At 50.8% G+C, this 16,533-nt stretch overlaps 1 protein-coding gene across 1 annotated transcript in view; it reads left to right on the top strand.

Annotated features, from left to right (window-relative positions):
• LOC145409300 (methyl farnesoate epoxidase-like) overlaps positions 1–16,130 on the top strand; it is a 528,900-nt gene extending 512,770 nt beyond the window's left edge. Inside the window, exon 11 of the mRNA XM_080279777.1 lies at positions 15,949–16,130. Coding sequence (XP_080135903.1) covers positions 15,949–16,130 — 182 coding nt within the window. The remainder of the gene's footprint in view (positions 1–15,948) is intronic.
• The last annotated feature ends 403 nt before the right edge of the window (positions 16,131–16,533 follow it).

The raw sequence follows: 16,533 nt of genomic DNA, 5'->3' as shown, positions 1-16,533 counted from the left end.
GATAATACCCTGATACAGGCAAGACGCCTGGTTACTGCTGCCTACCCGGAGGCAGATGAGGAAACCCGGGATCAGCATACATTTAATACTCTGCTCAGAGTACTCCCAAGTGTTGTGAAACAACACTTCACTATCCATGACCCAACAGGAGACATGGATAGAGATATACAGCTGATGCGGCGCCTCCTGACCGCCTGCCCTTCTCCACAACAAATTAACGTTGTTAAGAAATTCCCAACCCGACCGCCGGCTCCCCCAGCCACACCGTGTCCACCTCTGCCTCACACCAGCCCGACCCTGACGCCTAGCCCGCCCAGGGCACACCCCTCCCGTCGGCGCTCCACCCCGCGAGAAAACCCGAACCTAATTCTTATCAACCCGTGGGAATTCACAGCCTGCAACTCCCGCTGCCCCCTTCATGAAATACGGAACCAGCTTAAAGCTGCTCGCCGCAGAATTACAGCCCCGGGTTCACGTAAAGTGTCCACCTTAGAAGACGAGGCCCCAGGAGACGAGCTGACACCCGTGGACGAGCCCCATCCAGGAGAACTAGAGCAGGAACAGGAGAACGAGAGCCCTAGCCACTGGATTTTTAGGCCCGCCCCCGCACCAACCCACGGTGGCAGGGGCCATCACCCCTAAGTATCGCCCCCCAGCATACCACAAGATGAAAATAAACAGCGTGAAGGCCAGACTACTAGTCGATACGGGAGCGGCCAGGTCCTGCCTTTACAGCCACTATTTCTCTCGCTACAAATCGCGGTTTAGCCTACTCTACCCTACTACCACTCACCTTGTGGACGCGGGGGATGGCCCCCTGCCCATCCGTGGGGAAACTCGGGCCCTACGGGTCGACACCCACCAGCCAGTGTCCGCCTAACATCCATTCATCATTTTTTATTCCTCCTGCCGGAGTTATGATGGGTATTTAGGGCTAGACTTGCTCCAAAAACTCGGAGCCACGATCGACTGTCGCCACCGACAACTCCAGTTCTGCCCCCCACCCCATTCCATCCCAGCCGTTTGCACATGCACGCCGCAGCCCCAGCCGGAGGATTCTCCCTCTTCCTCCCCCCAGTGCCCCCCTTCTCCCCCTCTTTTTCCACCTCCCTCTCCTCCCCCTCCCATGCCTTTCCACCCCACTCCTGCCCCCTCTTTCCCTGCCACCATCTCCGCCGCCGTTACCATCCCCTCCCACCATGAGGCATGGGTGCCCCTTAACAGGCCCTCAGGTCCATCCGTTTTGTTCTCCCCCCTCCTCCCCTCCGGACCCCTTTCTGCCTGCCTTGTGTCTCCCACCTTCCACCCTCCCCACAACGCCGCCATCGCATCGCCAATCTCGCCCCGTCCCCTCTCACCCTCCCCAAAGGGCTTATCATCGGAGAGATGGAGGAAGCCGAGCCCTGTGCCCTATCCTCCTCCCACCACCCCACCCCTGTACCCCCCATCCCTGACCATCTCTCCAACCAGCAGTCAGACACTTTACGCCGCCTCCTCCTGGATTTCCAGGATTTGTTTGCGACAGAACCAGCAGATATAGGGCATACTACGTACCTGTCGCACGAAATCCATACGACAGGCCCACCTATACGACAACCTTCCTGATGCAAGAACCCCCGACAGAGAGAAGAGGAGGACCGCCAGGTGCGCGAAATGGAAGAGACAGGTGTTATCTCCCCCTCCACCAGCCCGTGGTCCTCCCCCGTCGTTCTAGTAAAAAAGAAAGACGGCACAATGCGGTGTTGCATCGACTACCGCCGTGTGAACGACATCACCATTAAAGATGCCACCCCCCTCCCCCGCATTGACGATTCCCTAGACTCCCTCTACGGGGCGTCTTGGTTTTCTACCCTCGACCTCCAGTCTGGATACTGGCAGGTCCCAGTCCACCCGGACCATCGAGGCAAGACAGCCTTTTCCACCGGGTAATGGCAAACATTACGAATTCAATGTTCTGCCATTCGGCCTCTGCAACGCCGCTGCCACTTTCTGCAGACAAATGGAATCTGTCTTGAGCGGCCTCACTTGGGAAATATGTTTAGCTTATCTTGACGACGTCATTGTTTTTAACCAGACCTGGGCCGACCACTTGCAGCGCCTCTGTCGAGTTTTCACCAGAATTCGCCAGGCAGGCCTCAAGCTACATCCTTCTAAATGTGTCCTGGCCGCTAACACTGTCTCGTTCCTAGGACATACTATTTCCCAAGCAGGAATTTCCCCAGATCCCGACAAGCTCCATGCCATAGCGGACATACCACCTCCACAGGATGTCCACGGCATCCGCGCCTTCCTGGGACTCACATCCTATTACCGTCGCTTCGTGAAGGGATTCGCATAGATCGCTAAGCCTCTTCACGACTTGACACAAAAAGGGGAACCTTTCCTCTGGACCGAGGATCGGCGAGCTGCTTTTCAACAGCTAAAAGACAAGCTTGTCTCGGCCCCCATCGTGGCCTTCCCCGACTATGCCCTCCCTTTTTGCCTCTACACGGATGTATCCCTTACCGCGATAGGTGCCGTCCTAGCCCAGGTACAGGCCGGCCGGGAACACATCATCGCCTGCGCCAGCCGCAATCTGAACCCAGCTGAAAAAAATTATGCCGCCACCAAGCGAGAATGCCTCGGCATAATCTGGGCCCTCCAATATTTTAGGGTTTATCTTTCCGGGACCCAAGTCACGATAATCACTGACCACCAATCACTCCAGTGGTTGCGCCAATCAGACTCCCATAACGCCCAACTCGTCCGGTGGCGTGACACCCTAGAGGAGTTTCAGTACGAGATTTCATACAGACCCGGAAAGCTCCACACCAATGCAGATGCCCTCTCCCACCTCCCCATCCACGCGGTACAACCGGACCCCAACCTACTACAACTCTGGCACCACAAGGAACGGCCCCCCTGGATCCCTGCTCACCTATTCCCCAAGCTGTGCCGACAGGGCGACCACCTTCTAACCCCGTCCGGACACATCCTCTTGACCCCTGATGCGGCACGTGACACCCTGCGTCACCTACATGCTCACAACGGCATCCACTTGGGCACCAAAAAATTACTCCAGGTGTTCAATGATATTTACTGGGTCCTAAATCCCTCCACCCTCGCCAAGGAAATTATCCAGACTTGCCGCGCCTGCATGCTTGAGAAAGATATCACCCAGACCGCCGGGCCATCTGGCCATATCACCACCCACAAGCCCTGGCAACTCCTGGCGATCGACGTAGTAGGCTCTCTTCCCCCTAAATCTGGATATAAATACGTGATCACTTTAGACACGTACTCCAAATTCGTAGTAGCCTGCCCAGCTAAGGAAGATCATGCCGTCGCTGTCGCCGATGCCGTGCTCTGACACGTGTTCCCTTACTTTGGCATTCCCCAACCCATCCATTCCGATAATGCCCCCGAGTTCTCCGGAAAAGTCTGGGAAGAACTAGCCAGGATTTTCGGGTACAAGATCTCCCACTCCTCACCATACTGGCCACAAGGGAACGCGGTATGTGAACGTAGCCATCGTACCCTTATCAATCAGCTACGCACCACAATCGAGGCTACAAAAGACGACGATTGGCTGGCACATGTAAAAATTGTCCAATGTGGCATGAATTCGTGCCCCCGAGAAGACGGGGTTTCCCCCCACGAAAGAATCTTTGGTGAAACCCCCCTCCTACTACCCCTATGCCATCACCTGCAACCGCCTGCTTCCGCTCCCACTACAGACCTGCTACACCTGCTAAAAGGGCAGATATACCACCTACAAAAGAACCTAGACCTTGGACCCGACACAGCCACCAACCCTTTCAACCCGGGTGACACAGTCATCGTTGCCCAACTTCCCACTCCCCACAAGCTCCCCCCCCGTTTCACAGGGCCCCACACAATCACCAAAGTCCCCAACCCATATCAAGTAGTCGTAGACTATCACGGCACTTCCTGTACCCTCCGCAACCGTCACGTGCAGCCTTTCCGCACGCCCACCTCCCCCGCTCCAGCCCCACACCCCCAGCCCCCTCCGGCTCCCACACCACCCTCTACAGTCACATATGAGTGCTATGTTTCCTCCTCACCCTCCCACTCTGCCCCCCCTACCATCTCCACCTCCCCGGCCACCACCACCCCCAGCACCTCACCTGACGCCTCCCCCGCCACCCCTTCCTCACCCTCACCCCTTCCTTCCATGGCCTCCCTCTCAACACCCACTCCCACATCTTCCGCCCACGCCACCACACCCTCACCACAACCCACTACCACCCCCCCTCCCCCACCCACCATCCGTACACCCACTCCGCCAACACCGTGCCCCACAACACGCAAAACAACCCGCCCATCCCAGACGCCCACTTCTCCCCCCACCCCGACCCTCAAGACCACCACCATCCGCTCGGGCCACCTCTCACGCCTGCCCGCCCGATACTCACACACCCCTACACCACCCACCTCTCCACGACTTCACACCGTCAAGCTACATCAGGCCCAAATCCCCTCTACCTGTATTCCCCAGAGACTCAACGCTGCATTACCAGGGCACAAAATCCGGCCCTTACCCGCAGTATCCAGCATTCAGCCCCCAGCCACATCGACAGCCACACCAAGCAAGATGAGAGTGAAGCGGGCCGTATGGGCACCTACCCTTGGCAGGAACCACAGACTTCGCGGGCCACACCACCTGCTAAACCTCCTCCAGTCTACCACCACCACCTCCACACTCTTCCTCACCTGCGACCCAGCACAAGAAGAGAACCCCTACACTATCACCTGGCAAACTACGCTGCAACACCTCCAGCCCTTCTACACCACCTCCAACACACAAGTGTTCCACCTCCAGCCACGAGGACGTGACTTTTTACAGAGGGAGAGTGGTAAAATGTGTGGCTTGAAGAACAGTGCCCCCGAAGAATACCATAGTACCCCCGACGACAGGGCAAGCCAAACACAGCTTAGTATGCCCGAAAATGCGCAGACACCCCCACACGGACCCCACGGGGTAGCCGCCACCAGTCACCACCACTCCCGGCAACAGCGATATATGTCAGCCCGGGCCGTGCGCCCCTGTGTCATGCAGCCACCACACCGCCGCCACCGTAGGAGAAGGACACTACCTTCGCAGAGTGGAATTCCTGAGCCAGCTAGGAGTGGAGTTAGAAAAGATACTCCAGACGGCGCCCCTCTGGTAGAGACGATCTATGGTCGCTCCCAAAGTGTTCCGGTAGAGACGATCTATGGTCGCTCCCAAAGTGTTCCGGTAGAGACGATCTATGGTCGCTCCCATCCTCTTGAGACAATCTATGGTCGCTCCCATCCTCGTGAGACGATCTATGGTCGCTCTGAAAGTGCTCCAGTAGAAACGATCTATGGTCGCTCCCAAAGTGTTCCGGTAGAGACGATCTATGGTCGCTCCCAAAGTGTTCCGGTAGAGATGATCTATGGTCGCTCCCAAAGTGTTCCGGTAGAGACGATCTATGGTCGCTCCCAAAGTGTTCCGGTAGAGACGATCTATGGTCGCTCCCAAAGTGTTCCGGTAGAGACGATCTATGGTCGCTTCCAAAGTGTTCCGGTAGAGATGATCTATGGTCGCTCCCCAAGTGTTCCGGTAGAGACGATCTATGGTCGCTCCCAAAGTGTTCCGGTAGAGACAATCTATGGTCGCTCCCAAAGTGTTCCGGTAGAGACGATCTATGGTCGCTCCCATCCTCATGAGACGATCTTTGGTCGCTCCGAAAGTGCTCCGGTAGAGACGATCTATGGTCGCTCCCATCCTCGTGAGACGATCTATGGTCGCTCCGAAAGTGCTCCGGTAGAGACGATCTATGGTCACTCCCATCCTCGTGAGACGATCTATGGTCGCTCCGAAAGTGTTCCGGTAGAGACGATCTATCGTCGCTCCCAAAGTGTTCCGGTAGAGACGATCTATGGTCGCTCCCAAAGTGTTCCGGTAGAGATGATCTATGGTCGCTCCCATCCTCATGAGACGATCTATGGTCGCTCCGAAAGTGCTCCGGTAGAGACAATCTATGGTCGCTCCCATCCTCGTAAGACGATCTATGGTCGCTCCGAAAGTGCTCCAGTAGAGACGATCTATGGTCACTCCCATCCTCGTGAGACGATCTATGGTCGCTCCAAAAGTGCTCCGGTAGAGACGATCTATGGTCGCTCCCATCCTCGTGAGAGGATCTATGGTCACTCCAAAAGTGATCTGGTAGAGACAATCTATGGTCGCTCCCATCTTCGTGAGACGATCTATGGTCGCTCCGAAAGTGCTCCGGTAGAGACGATCTATGGTCGCTCTGAAAGTGCTCTGGTAGAGACGATCTATGGTCGCTCCCATCCTCGTGAGACGATCCATGGTCACTCCGAAAGTGCTCCGGTAGAGACGATCCATGGTCGCTCCCATCCTCGTGAGATGATCTATGGTCGCTCCGAGAGTGTCTTGGTAGAGATGACCTATTATCGGTCCCTTCCTCGTGAGACAATCTACTGTCGCTCCGAGGGTGTGCAGAGAGAGGTGAGTAGAGAGACGTCCCCACGGCAGGAGACTGGAGCCCAGGCTTCCCATCCCAGAGTGACCCAGACAGGCCTCCCAGCCTCCCCTGGTCTCTGTTCCCTACGCCTGGCTCTAAAGCAGACGCACCTGACGGACCCCAGTGGAAGTCGCTGCCGCAGCCCTCCCCTGTCGGCGCCCCTAGACGCTGGAGACCGCAGCCCACAGTCTCTCTCAGTTCTCCCCAGGACACCCGGGCATGATCTCTCCACGCCCCCACGACGCCGGGACTTATCACAGAGGTTCCTGGAGCTATTCGGCCCCAGTCCCGAAGGCCACATGCCTGAGCCAAGCCCGGAAGCCACGGGAAGCCCAGGACGCGAGAGGACACCCTTACGAGTTATCCCGTGCCCTCTCAGCACGCCTCGCATTGGCAGTGTCCCTAGCCCGGCAGGATCGCCGGCGACGTGTTCCTGCCTATCCCCCTGAAGAATACGTGTGATATTGTAGCACGAGTGATTTAGGTTGTGATTTCCCCTAATGTAAGTATTGTGCAGTGATTTCATATAGTGAATATCAGGGTAAATAAGCTCACAGTGAGAAGTTAAAGGACGAGAGTGTGGAAGAAGATCTGATTGACTATACGTGTGAGTGACATCCCTGTTATACAGTTAAAAAGCCTGTGCTGCCGGGAGATTCCCCTATAAAGACATATCCCCATTGCTGTGAAGGAATATTGTGAAAGGAAGTATTAATAGTATACTCTCCCTCCCCCACGCTACCCATAAATCTTGTTTATCACCCTCTCTCACTCCAATATCTCGAGTAAGTGTAAATCAAGAATAAAATCAATTACCAAAGTCTTTTGGCTAGTGGAAACCATATAAATTTCACGACTAATATCTGCCTCCCTCCAGTATTACCATAACTTTCCCCTAGCCGTCACAAGTCACTCCCCGCACCTCCCCTATCTCCTCCTAGTGAGACTCAACCCCCCCTCCCGCGCCCCCGCGCGCGCATTTATTTATTGCACTCCTGAATTGTTTGTGTTGTCATTACTATCAGAGAAGCAAGTATCCTGCGAGATACACATATCCTAGATAAGGTTTTATATTGCTATATATTGTGCTGTAATATCTGCTGATTTGTCCTGTGTCTGACTGTGGTAATATATGTGTAAAGGTTGTTGCCTAGAGTTTTTGTGTCCTGCCTCTCTTTATTGCACTAGCTCCGGTCTCGAAAGAGGACCCCGCTCCACGTTAGGTGAAACAGGAACGAGAAGTCGAGCCTAATTTCACCTAGCATTACACTTCGGAATTGCGTGGATATTGGCTTCTTTCCATGAATTTGGGAATAAAGAAGTACGTATGCATAGTCTGAATAATTTAGCTAGGACAGAGGCAAGTTCAGGGGAACACTTTTTCAAAACAATTGCCGGAATTCCATCTGGGACTGGAGCTTTGTTGGTAGGTAAATTGTCTCGGATGGATTTTACGTATCTTGTCTGTATTTTAAGTGGGGCAATTTCGGGAGAATCAAGTTCCAGTACTGGGACATTCTGGCTGGTATCGTCTATGGTAGAGTTTCTGGCAAAGGTACTGGCAAAGATATCTGCTTTCCCACGTGGGTCATTTGTAATGTTGCCATCTGAAGATTTTAGTGGGGGAATGGAAGATGACTTGTTAAAGTTATTATTGAAAGAATGAGGGACTTTCAGGTGTCGTCTGCTACCTAGCTGGTGAGCCCTATTTCAGTCCAGACCTAGAAAAGTAACATAACTATTGTGACTATTCTATATGTCTGGATAAACTTACAAGAGTTAGCAACACTATAGACCATTAAAGTCACTAAAATACTCGTTGATAAAAAATATCATGCCCATGAATGAATACTTTTGACTGGCTATTATGTATATGCGTACATTGAGCTTCCATCCGGCAATCCCTTACACACAGTCATTTCGTTGTGTTACCGATGAGTTCAGTGGAATTGGCTTTCATATCTACATTCGTATCGTCTTTTTGAGTAAGAATCGTGCTTTCTTGAAGCTTGTCATTGACTCATTTTTCTGAAATTAGTATTTGCCAAATACCGCCACTTGATATCTGTTTCCATACGCCATAGGCGACCGTCCCCATGGCGGGATAAAACATAGCTCACTTTTCGCTAGCTCTCGGAGAAGGCGGATGTGTACACGGTTCATTTACTAGACCATTATGGCGATTAACCAAGGTTTTGAAGTCCAATATTTGCATTATTCGTATGATGTGCCTTAATTTATACAATGAGAATACAAAAAAGACAATTACAAGTTAGCGTAGTGCTGCTAAATGAGCGTGTTACTTTCTTCACTATGAGGACGTAAATAATTTTATTCTTTATTCCGACGATTTGTTCAGCTCAGGAGAGACTGAACTGGATGATACAGCTTCATTAATCCCTTTCAGTATGAGTATTCTAAATGGTAAATCGTTTGGCAGCAAGAATAAAACTGTATATCATCGGACTGAAAAGGTAGACTTCTGACATCACTTTCTCTTTCAGAGGCTCAGAGGCTTACCTGATCATTTGGTACACGTTTTATTATTTATTTTACCATCCCTTCCAAAAATTGAAGGAACATACATGATTCTAAATGGTACGGGAGACTTGGTACGAATTCTGTCTATATTACACATGCCACCGGGAAGGCAGTTTATTCCAGTCTGAATGTGTATTTTCTTGGGAGTATGCACTTACAGGTTAACAGGTAGCTAGGAATAAGAAATGTAGAAACTGCAAAATAATTGTGTAGTCACAATGGTAAGAGTTTATGAAAAAAAGAAATGGACAAGAAAACACTTTTATCACAGAAAACAATATTCAGCATTTATTAGGTAACGGCATGCAGTGCTGCTCTCGGGTGTCTATCCTTTCCTTTCCTCCTTCCTTCTTTCTTTCCCTCCTCTTCTGTCGTTCTTTACTTCATTTCTTCCTCGTCCATTTGTCTACAGGTGACTACATTCCCTCTTCTACCTATCTTTCCTTCATTCTTTCCTCTTCCTTCTGTCCATGGATGACTTTACACCGAGTGACAAGCCAAATGGTTTCCTGTACACGTTAGGGAGCAGCACATTAAGAACCTGACCCTTCGCCAACCACATTCTACTTCTTCTCCAGCCATGTTTAGCCTTCGTCTGTTTTTGTAAATACTCTCGGTGGCCTTTTCTCAAATCCGGGACTGTCCCTCTGGTGCGCATGCGCGAGTATATTGGAGAAACGTTAAGAGGTAAAATTTACAAACTAATAAATTACAGGTAAGACAATGACTGTCATGTCGAAAATCGGTGTTAAGAATGAATAATGATCGGGACTTCATGTATGTATGGGATCAGCTACAATATCCAACAATCAAAATAGCATTTATGCAAAGAGAATTGTGAAGTACTAACATTTAAGAAGCGAGTCTACCATCGTAACTCATGAAATTGCACAAACTAAAAAGATCATTCATATTGGTTGTAATGCTGTGTTTTTAAGGCGACTTCTCGTCGAGCCATGTAATGAGTCTAGTGAGTCGTCGATGCGGGGTAGGGGAGTTGCACCTTTGACTGTGACGTCGTTGACTCGGCGGTAGTCAGCACAAAAACGCATTGTCCCATCTTTTTTTCTTACGAGTACCACCGGAGAGGACCATGGGCTAGTAGAGTTGGAGATTACGCCGGCATCTAGCATGTCCTGGACCTGCCGGTCTTCTTCTGCCCGTTGCTTGGGATTCTTTCGTCATGATGGTTGGCGAATTGGAGGTCCAGTCGTGTGTATCTCATGGCTGAGATAGGTGGTATGGCCAAGGTCGGTTGGGCCGGAGGAGAATAGGTCTTGAAAATCCAGGAGGAGTTGTTGTAGGCTGTTGGTTTGGGCAGGGGATAGGTTTGATGGTAGGTCGAGGAGAGTGGGATGGTCTGGGGGTGGTGTTTGGCATGGTTCGGCTTCTTCTGTGTCGCCGATGATGAGTCCTCTTGGTAGGGTTAGTGGGGTAGTAGCGAGGTTGGCGATACGGATTTCGTGGGCATGTGGGGGTAGGAAGGTGGGGCTTACTAAACAGGAAGAGAGTGGTCCGGTGGGAATGGATGGTGAGAAGAGGACGGAGGTATGAGAAGGTTTGTTTAGTTTTACCCAAGCTTCATGGTGGGGTGGAATAGTGATTGAGGAGGCAACAGTGGCAGGAAAAGATGGGGAGGGATGCAGATGATGTGTGGTGGGTGGTGGTGATGGGGGTAGGGTAGTGTGAGGGGTTGGGTTGAGGTTAGGTGTGTGTGTGATTTGGGACAGGTGAGTGTTTGATGGTAGTGTGTGAGGGGAGGTGTTCCTGTTTTTTCTTCGATGTGTTTTTTTTTTCTTCTTCTTTCTTGTTGACTGCTGCTTGGTTGGGATGGGCTGGACTGAATTGGAGGCGGCGTTGATGGCAGTCAATGGTGGCGTGTAGTTTCTGGAGGAGGTCCAGCCCTAAATATCCATCATACTGATTGCATGTCGAGTCGAATATGATGAATGGGTGGCTAGTGGATATTTGTTGGTGGGTGTGGGTTTGAAGGGCCCGAGTTTCCCCACGGATAGGCAGGGGGCCGTCCCCCGCGTCAACGAGGTTGGCTCAGGTGGGGAAAAGAGGGCCGAATGCACCAATGTGGCGGGAGTAGAAGTGGGAGTAGAGGCACGATCTGGCTGCTCCCTTATCCACTAGTAGACGTGCCTTGACCCCGTTTAGCCAAATCTTGTTGTAAACTGGGGGTCTGTAGTTCTGTGAGGTGGCCCCCGCCACCGTGGGGAGGTGTGGGGGCGGGCCTAAAAATCCATCTGTTGTGGAGTGTTGTCGTCTTGGTCGTCGTCGTCCGTTCCCGAGTAGTGTTGTGGCAGTGCGTCGTCTTCCGGGGTGTCATCGTCTAAGGAGGAGACTTTCTTGCGCCCTTGGTGAACGGTTCTGCGCCTGCTAGCTTTAAGCTGTTCCCTAATGTCGTGCAGAGGGCAGGTGAGACTGCAAGCCGTGAATTCCCAGGGATTAATTGTGATGAGGTTTCCTTGTTCCCTGGGGTTTGGGCGTTTCTTCTGCGGGTAGGCTCTAGGGACTGTGGGAAACGGCTCAGTAGTTGGCTGGTGAGGCAGCAGCTTCGGTTTGGATGGGGGGTGTTGCTTTGTTGGAAAACGTGTCACTGCATGGAGTGGCTGTGGTGTGGGGCGGGCAGCGAGCAGACGTCGGACGAGTTGCAGATCATTTTCCATGTCCCCTGAGGGGTCGTAGATTGAGAAATGCTCCCTGACTATGCTGGGGAGGATCCTCAATAGAGCATTGAATGTATGTATATCCTGGGCATTTGTAGGTGCCTCGGGATAGGCAGCGCTGACGAGGCGCCGAGCCTGGGTGAATGTATCATCCAGGTTTCCGTCGTAGGTAAGGGCATCGAGTTGAAAGAGAGCGACAACTCGGCCTATTGATGGCGTAAAAGCCTGTCTCACTATTTGTGAGAATTGGTCCCATGACAGTTCTGGGACGATTTTTGGTGCGACACTAGTGATTATTTTACACGGGTTAGGTAGTGTGACTGCGATCTTTTCTCTGTCTGAGTCGAACCCTATATCTAGGAGGGGTTTGACCATGTCTAAATATACATCTATGTCGCACTGGTCCAGGTTGAACCTCGGCAATTGGATGTGTGGTTTGGCTGCCATTGTGTAAGTTTCCTTTCTTCGTTCCTCCATGCTTTACTCGGATCCAGAACCACCACTTGCCACCAGTGTAATGCTGTGTTTTTAAGGCGACTTCTCGTCGTACAAACACTAGCTACTGAAGCGGGGTCCTCTTTCTAGACCGGATGTAAAGCACTAACAAAGGAACAGGACATAAAAACCAGACAGTATACCGTATCACATCTATTACCTAGGTCCTACTCATAACAGTGTACATATAATGATATTTAGAATACAGAGACACAGAGATACAGAATTAACACTTGGCTTCACAGAATGATCATATATATTATCACTATTACACAGGGAGATCGCGGGTATTCTTTAATAGGGTTCTCAAGTCGCTTGGAGGTAAAATACAAATGGGGTTGTTCACTTTATGTTCTTGAATGGGATTCTTATGTCACTGAGGGGTAATATAAAAATGGGGTTGTTTACTTTATGAATACCGAGATTGAGAGTCTGTTTCGAGGATATTACTATAATAGAGGTAGGGTGCGGATAGCGACACTCAACATTGTCACCTGGTCACGGAGACACGTACACTTATCTTTCAACTCGCCCGCACTCTTACCTCTGGACTCACAGAAAACTCCCTGGTTCCTTGATGTGGGGAGGGACTAAATCAATTGACAAAATACACTTTCTGCCCTGATAGCACTAGATTCTAGTGGGCCACTGTTTAATATATCTTACTGTGTAAGCACTGTCACTGTTCTCCTGGTCACTGTCACTGTCACTGTTTTCCCCTTGTTTCCTGGGTTTAGTAGTTCACTGTTGCACTTAGGATACAGGGAGGCTCTCCTGTCTGGGGTCCTCGACCTGAGAGGCGGCCCTCGTATTAGGGCCGCGCCGGTGGGGTGCAGGGAGGCCCTGTGGTCTGGGGGCCTCGACCTGATCGGTGGCCCTCAGGGCTGGGGCCGAACAACCGGAGCAGTCGGGCCTGTTTCCTCCGACTCCGGGGAGTGAGGGAGCCTGGATCGCCTTCATCGTGGATTGCAGAGTCGGGCCTGGGCGTCCTGGGACTGCGGGTACCAAGAGGGAGAGGCGCCGTCAGGACTGGACTGCGGCAGCGTCTCCTGCGGGGCTCCGGCAGGAACAAGGAACTCCTGGGTGTGGGCGGTAGGTCCGATATTGGGCCTTGCCACCACTCTAGTGTCTCATCCGGGACTATATTCCCGGATGGCGACGAAGGGCTCCCCGAAGGGAAAGAGGCTAGAGGAGGACTCACGCTACCCGTGGTCTCTCAAGTGTGTCTGGAGGCCTGAGCCGGGGATCTCCTTCCCCTATTGCGCACCTTGGCTGTGGCCGTGAACTTGCCCGGTGTACGGGGTACACCTATAGGGTGGTCGATGTCGCCCTTTCGCCGTGGCAAGGTACCGACGGCGTGGTGTTCCTCCTGTAGTAGGAGACAAGCCGGAGGGAGGGGCACAGAGGCCGCACTCTCTCCAATACGGACTGATCCTACCTGCAGGGAATTCTCTACCCTGGTACGTGCCCCGGCTGGAGCCGAGTGTCTGCCCGTACGGAAGACGACTAACGGGCGAACTGGTTCGCCCGTCCGTTGCGGCTGGGTACCGACCCCGGGACGCCGCTTCCGTAATAGGGTAGTGCTACACGTACGGTAGCAGGGGCTCTTTACCCTGGACCGTATTCTGGCCGTAGCCGAAGAGCAGCTGGAGAGGGATGCACGAGGGCAACTCTCTCTCCCTGGTGTGTTAAGGCCGGAGCCTGGGGTCGCCTTCCCCTTTGCACGCTCTGTTAGGCCGTAGCCTAGGTCTGTCAATCTCTCTTTACTTTTATTTAGGCCGTAGCCTTGGGCCTCCTGCCCTAGAGGGTGTAACAAGACCGTCAATACGGTGTTACCTGGGACTGATTTGGCTTCAGTCCCACCCCTATTCTGACGATCACTACCCCGCCCGCACAGTAGTTCAGTTCCCCTGATCACCTGGGGTTGGGGCACTTGTGGGGAATAGGGGCTCAGGGCCCTGATGACCCTCTTGCCCGGGATCACTAACCTCACTGGTGTGTCCTCCTGGGGTGGTGGTGGGGTGGCGGCTCGGTGGTGGTGTGGGGGGTGGTGAGGTGGGAGGTCCTGCAGTGGGCACGGCGGGCATTTTATTGGTTATGAGTTTTCTAAGTAGTGTTTGATTATTCTCAGTGATATATGCCATTAATATATCTCACAGTTCGAAAAGGGAGTAAAAATAATCCACAAATATTACATGCATAGACTGAATTCGGTAGCAGACGACGCGCTGAAAGTTCCCCATTAAGAGTTGACCAGAATACTCTATTGTCATTAGGGTTGTTAAGTAGTTTTGATGCTTGCTTTTGAAGAAAGTTTGATTTAGATAGATTTAATACAGCTTTTGCATGATTTCTAGCAATTTTAAATTGGGAGAGTGATTCAGATTTTTTAAAGTAAGAGTTATATGCTAATGACTTTTGGGCTGTTGCTCTGGCACAGTTGCCATCAAACCATTTTGGAGAGTTCGATCTTTTAGTGAACTGTTGACTTGGTATGAATAAATCCATACCAGCTAGTATTAAGTCACAAATGTGGGACTGGGTAGAACTGGGATCACTAGAGAAGAAAGACTGCCATGGAATGTCAGCAAGATAATTTCTAAATCCATCCCAGTCTGCCCTGTCAAAGTGCCATCGGGTCACCCTGACAGGTTCAGAACGGGGAGGTGTGGAAGGGTTAACTAATGAGGCATTGATGAGATTGTGGTCAGAGGATCCAAGTGGTGACAGTATCTCTATCCTGTATTGATCTGGATTATTTGTCAAGAATAAATCCAAGAGATGGGCATTATGGTCAGGATTGTTGGGTATTCTGGTTGGTTGCTTTACCAACTGGGTGAAATTAAACAATTCCGCAAACAGCTCGCACTCTAGACCAGCGTCGTCAGTCCGGGCAGAATGCAATAACCATTCAACATTATGTATGTTATAATCACCCAAAATGGTAATTTCGGTGCCAAGGGCAAGGTTAAGCTTACTCAACTGAGTGGATATGGAATCAAATACACTGGGTTCCGAAGAAGCATTGGGGGTTTGGCCATGTGGATAGGATGGACAGCGAGAGGCTACGAGGAAAGCGTATGCGAGTGAGGTGGAGGAGGAAAGAGGGGGGATGCCGAGGATGAGATTGAGGGATGGAGTGGAGAGGTATATGAGAGAGGGGTGTGTGAGCTGAGAGCAGGGCAGTGAATTGGTTCTGGACAGGAGGAAATGGAGGCAATTTGTTTGTGGCCACCCCTTGCGAGATTGAGGCGTCTGGTAATAGATACAGTAGATAGAAACTGAATATATTTGGTTTTCCTAGAATCAAATGAGACAATGAGTAGTTAAACGATTAATCAAAGAAGTCTCCGAAATTCTGCTAGCAACTTTATTGAATTCATTCCTGTTCCTGAGTTGTTTAAATTCTTTGGTTACTCTTGCTCTGATTCCAGTTGAGATCTTAGCTTCTGGCAACCATAGAAAACGTGAAGACAGATCATGGCATTTTCTACATCTACATCTATAATCAGTTAACCACTTGATTATGAAACTATAACCCACTTCAAGGCCCCCATTATGATCATGTAGCCATTGCCTACTTCTAGGCTCCCATTATCCAAAGTCAGGCGGGAAACCTCCCATATCTAAGAATTCTTAGAGGTATAATTGCTTTTAAATAATTTTGGTCCCTATAATCATGTTAGATCATTCACTGATCAGTCCTTGTTTCTTATCCCTAGGTAAGCGGCTCTGCGTGGGAGAGCCACAAGCTCGCATGTCAACCTTCCTGTTCTTCACAGCCCTTATGCAGCACTTCATATTCAAGTTAGATCCTGCCATTCCTGTTGTTGACACCGAGGGCAGGTTTGGTGTGACCCTCGCGGCACCAGATTACAAAGTCTTTGCTGAAGCCAGGTTCTAGTGACAGAGATGTCCTGATACCTAGCAGTCCTCATGTGTGACACACACCAAGGGTTACATGTATAAAGGATCCAAACAAATTCACAGGATAAACATCTTCATAGCAGTATTCTTTTATCACTGACCATTCTGTTTTTGCATATTATTTCACTTTTTTTTTTTTTTTTACCACAATATGATTGTCAAGTGTCTGATAGATATATGAAGAAGGAACAACTTATATACAAGCAATCTTACAGCATAGGATAATTTATCAGTATGATTCCATACAAGCATTTTTTGTAAATAATGATAAAAAGTCCCACATTTAGTATACAGTCTACCTTGTCATGTCATCAGACTTCGCTTTCCACAGTTCAGGGCCCAGAAATGTTAATAAAAACATTTACCCTTATACTCATATT

The sequence above is a fragment of the Coenobita brevimanus genome, chromosome 80 (assembly GCF_032717465.1).
Source record: "Coenobita brevimanus isolate Jiangsu-jjx chromosome 80, ASM3271746v2, whole genome shotgun sequence".
In the NCBI taxonomy this organism is placed as follows: domain Eukaryota; kingdom Metazoa; phylum Arthropoda; class Malacostraca; order Decapoda; family Coenobitidae; genus Coenobita; species Coenobita brevimanus.
The sequence above is the reverse complement of the archived record's forward strand: the minus strand, read 5'-3'. Positions and strand labels throughout refer to the sequence as shown.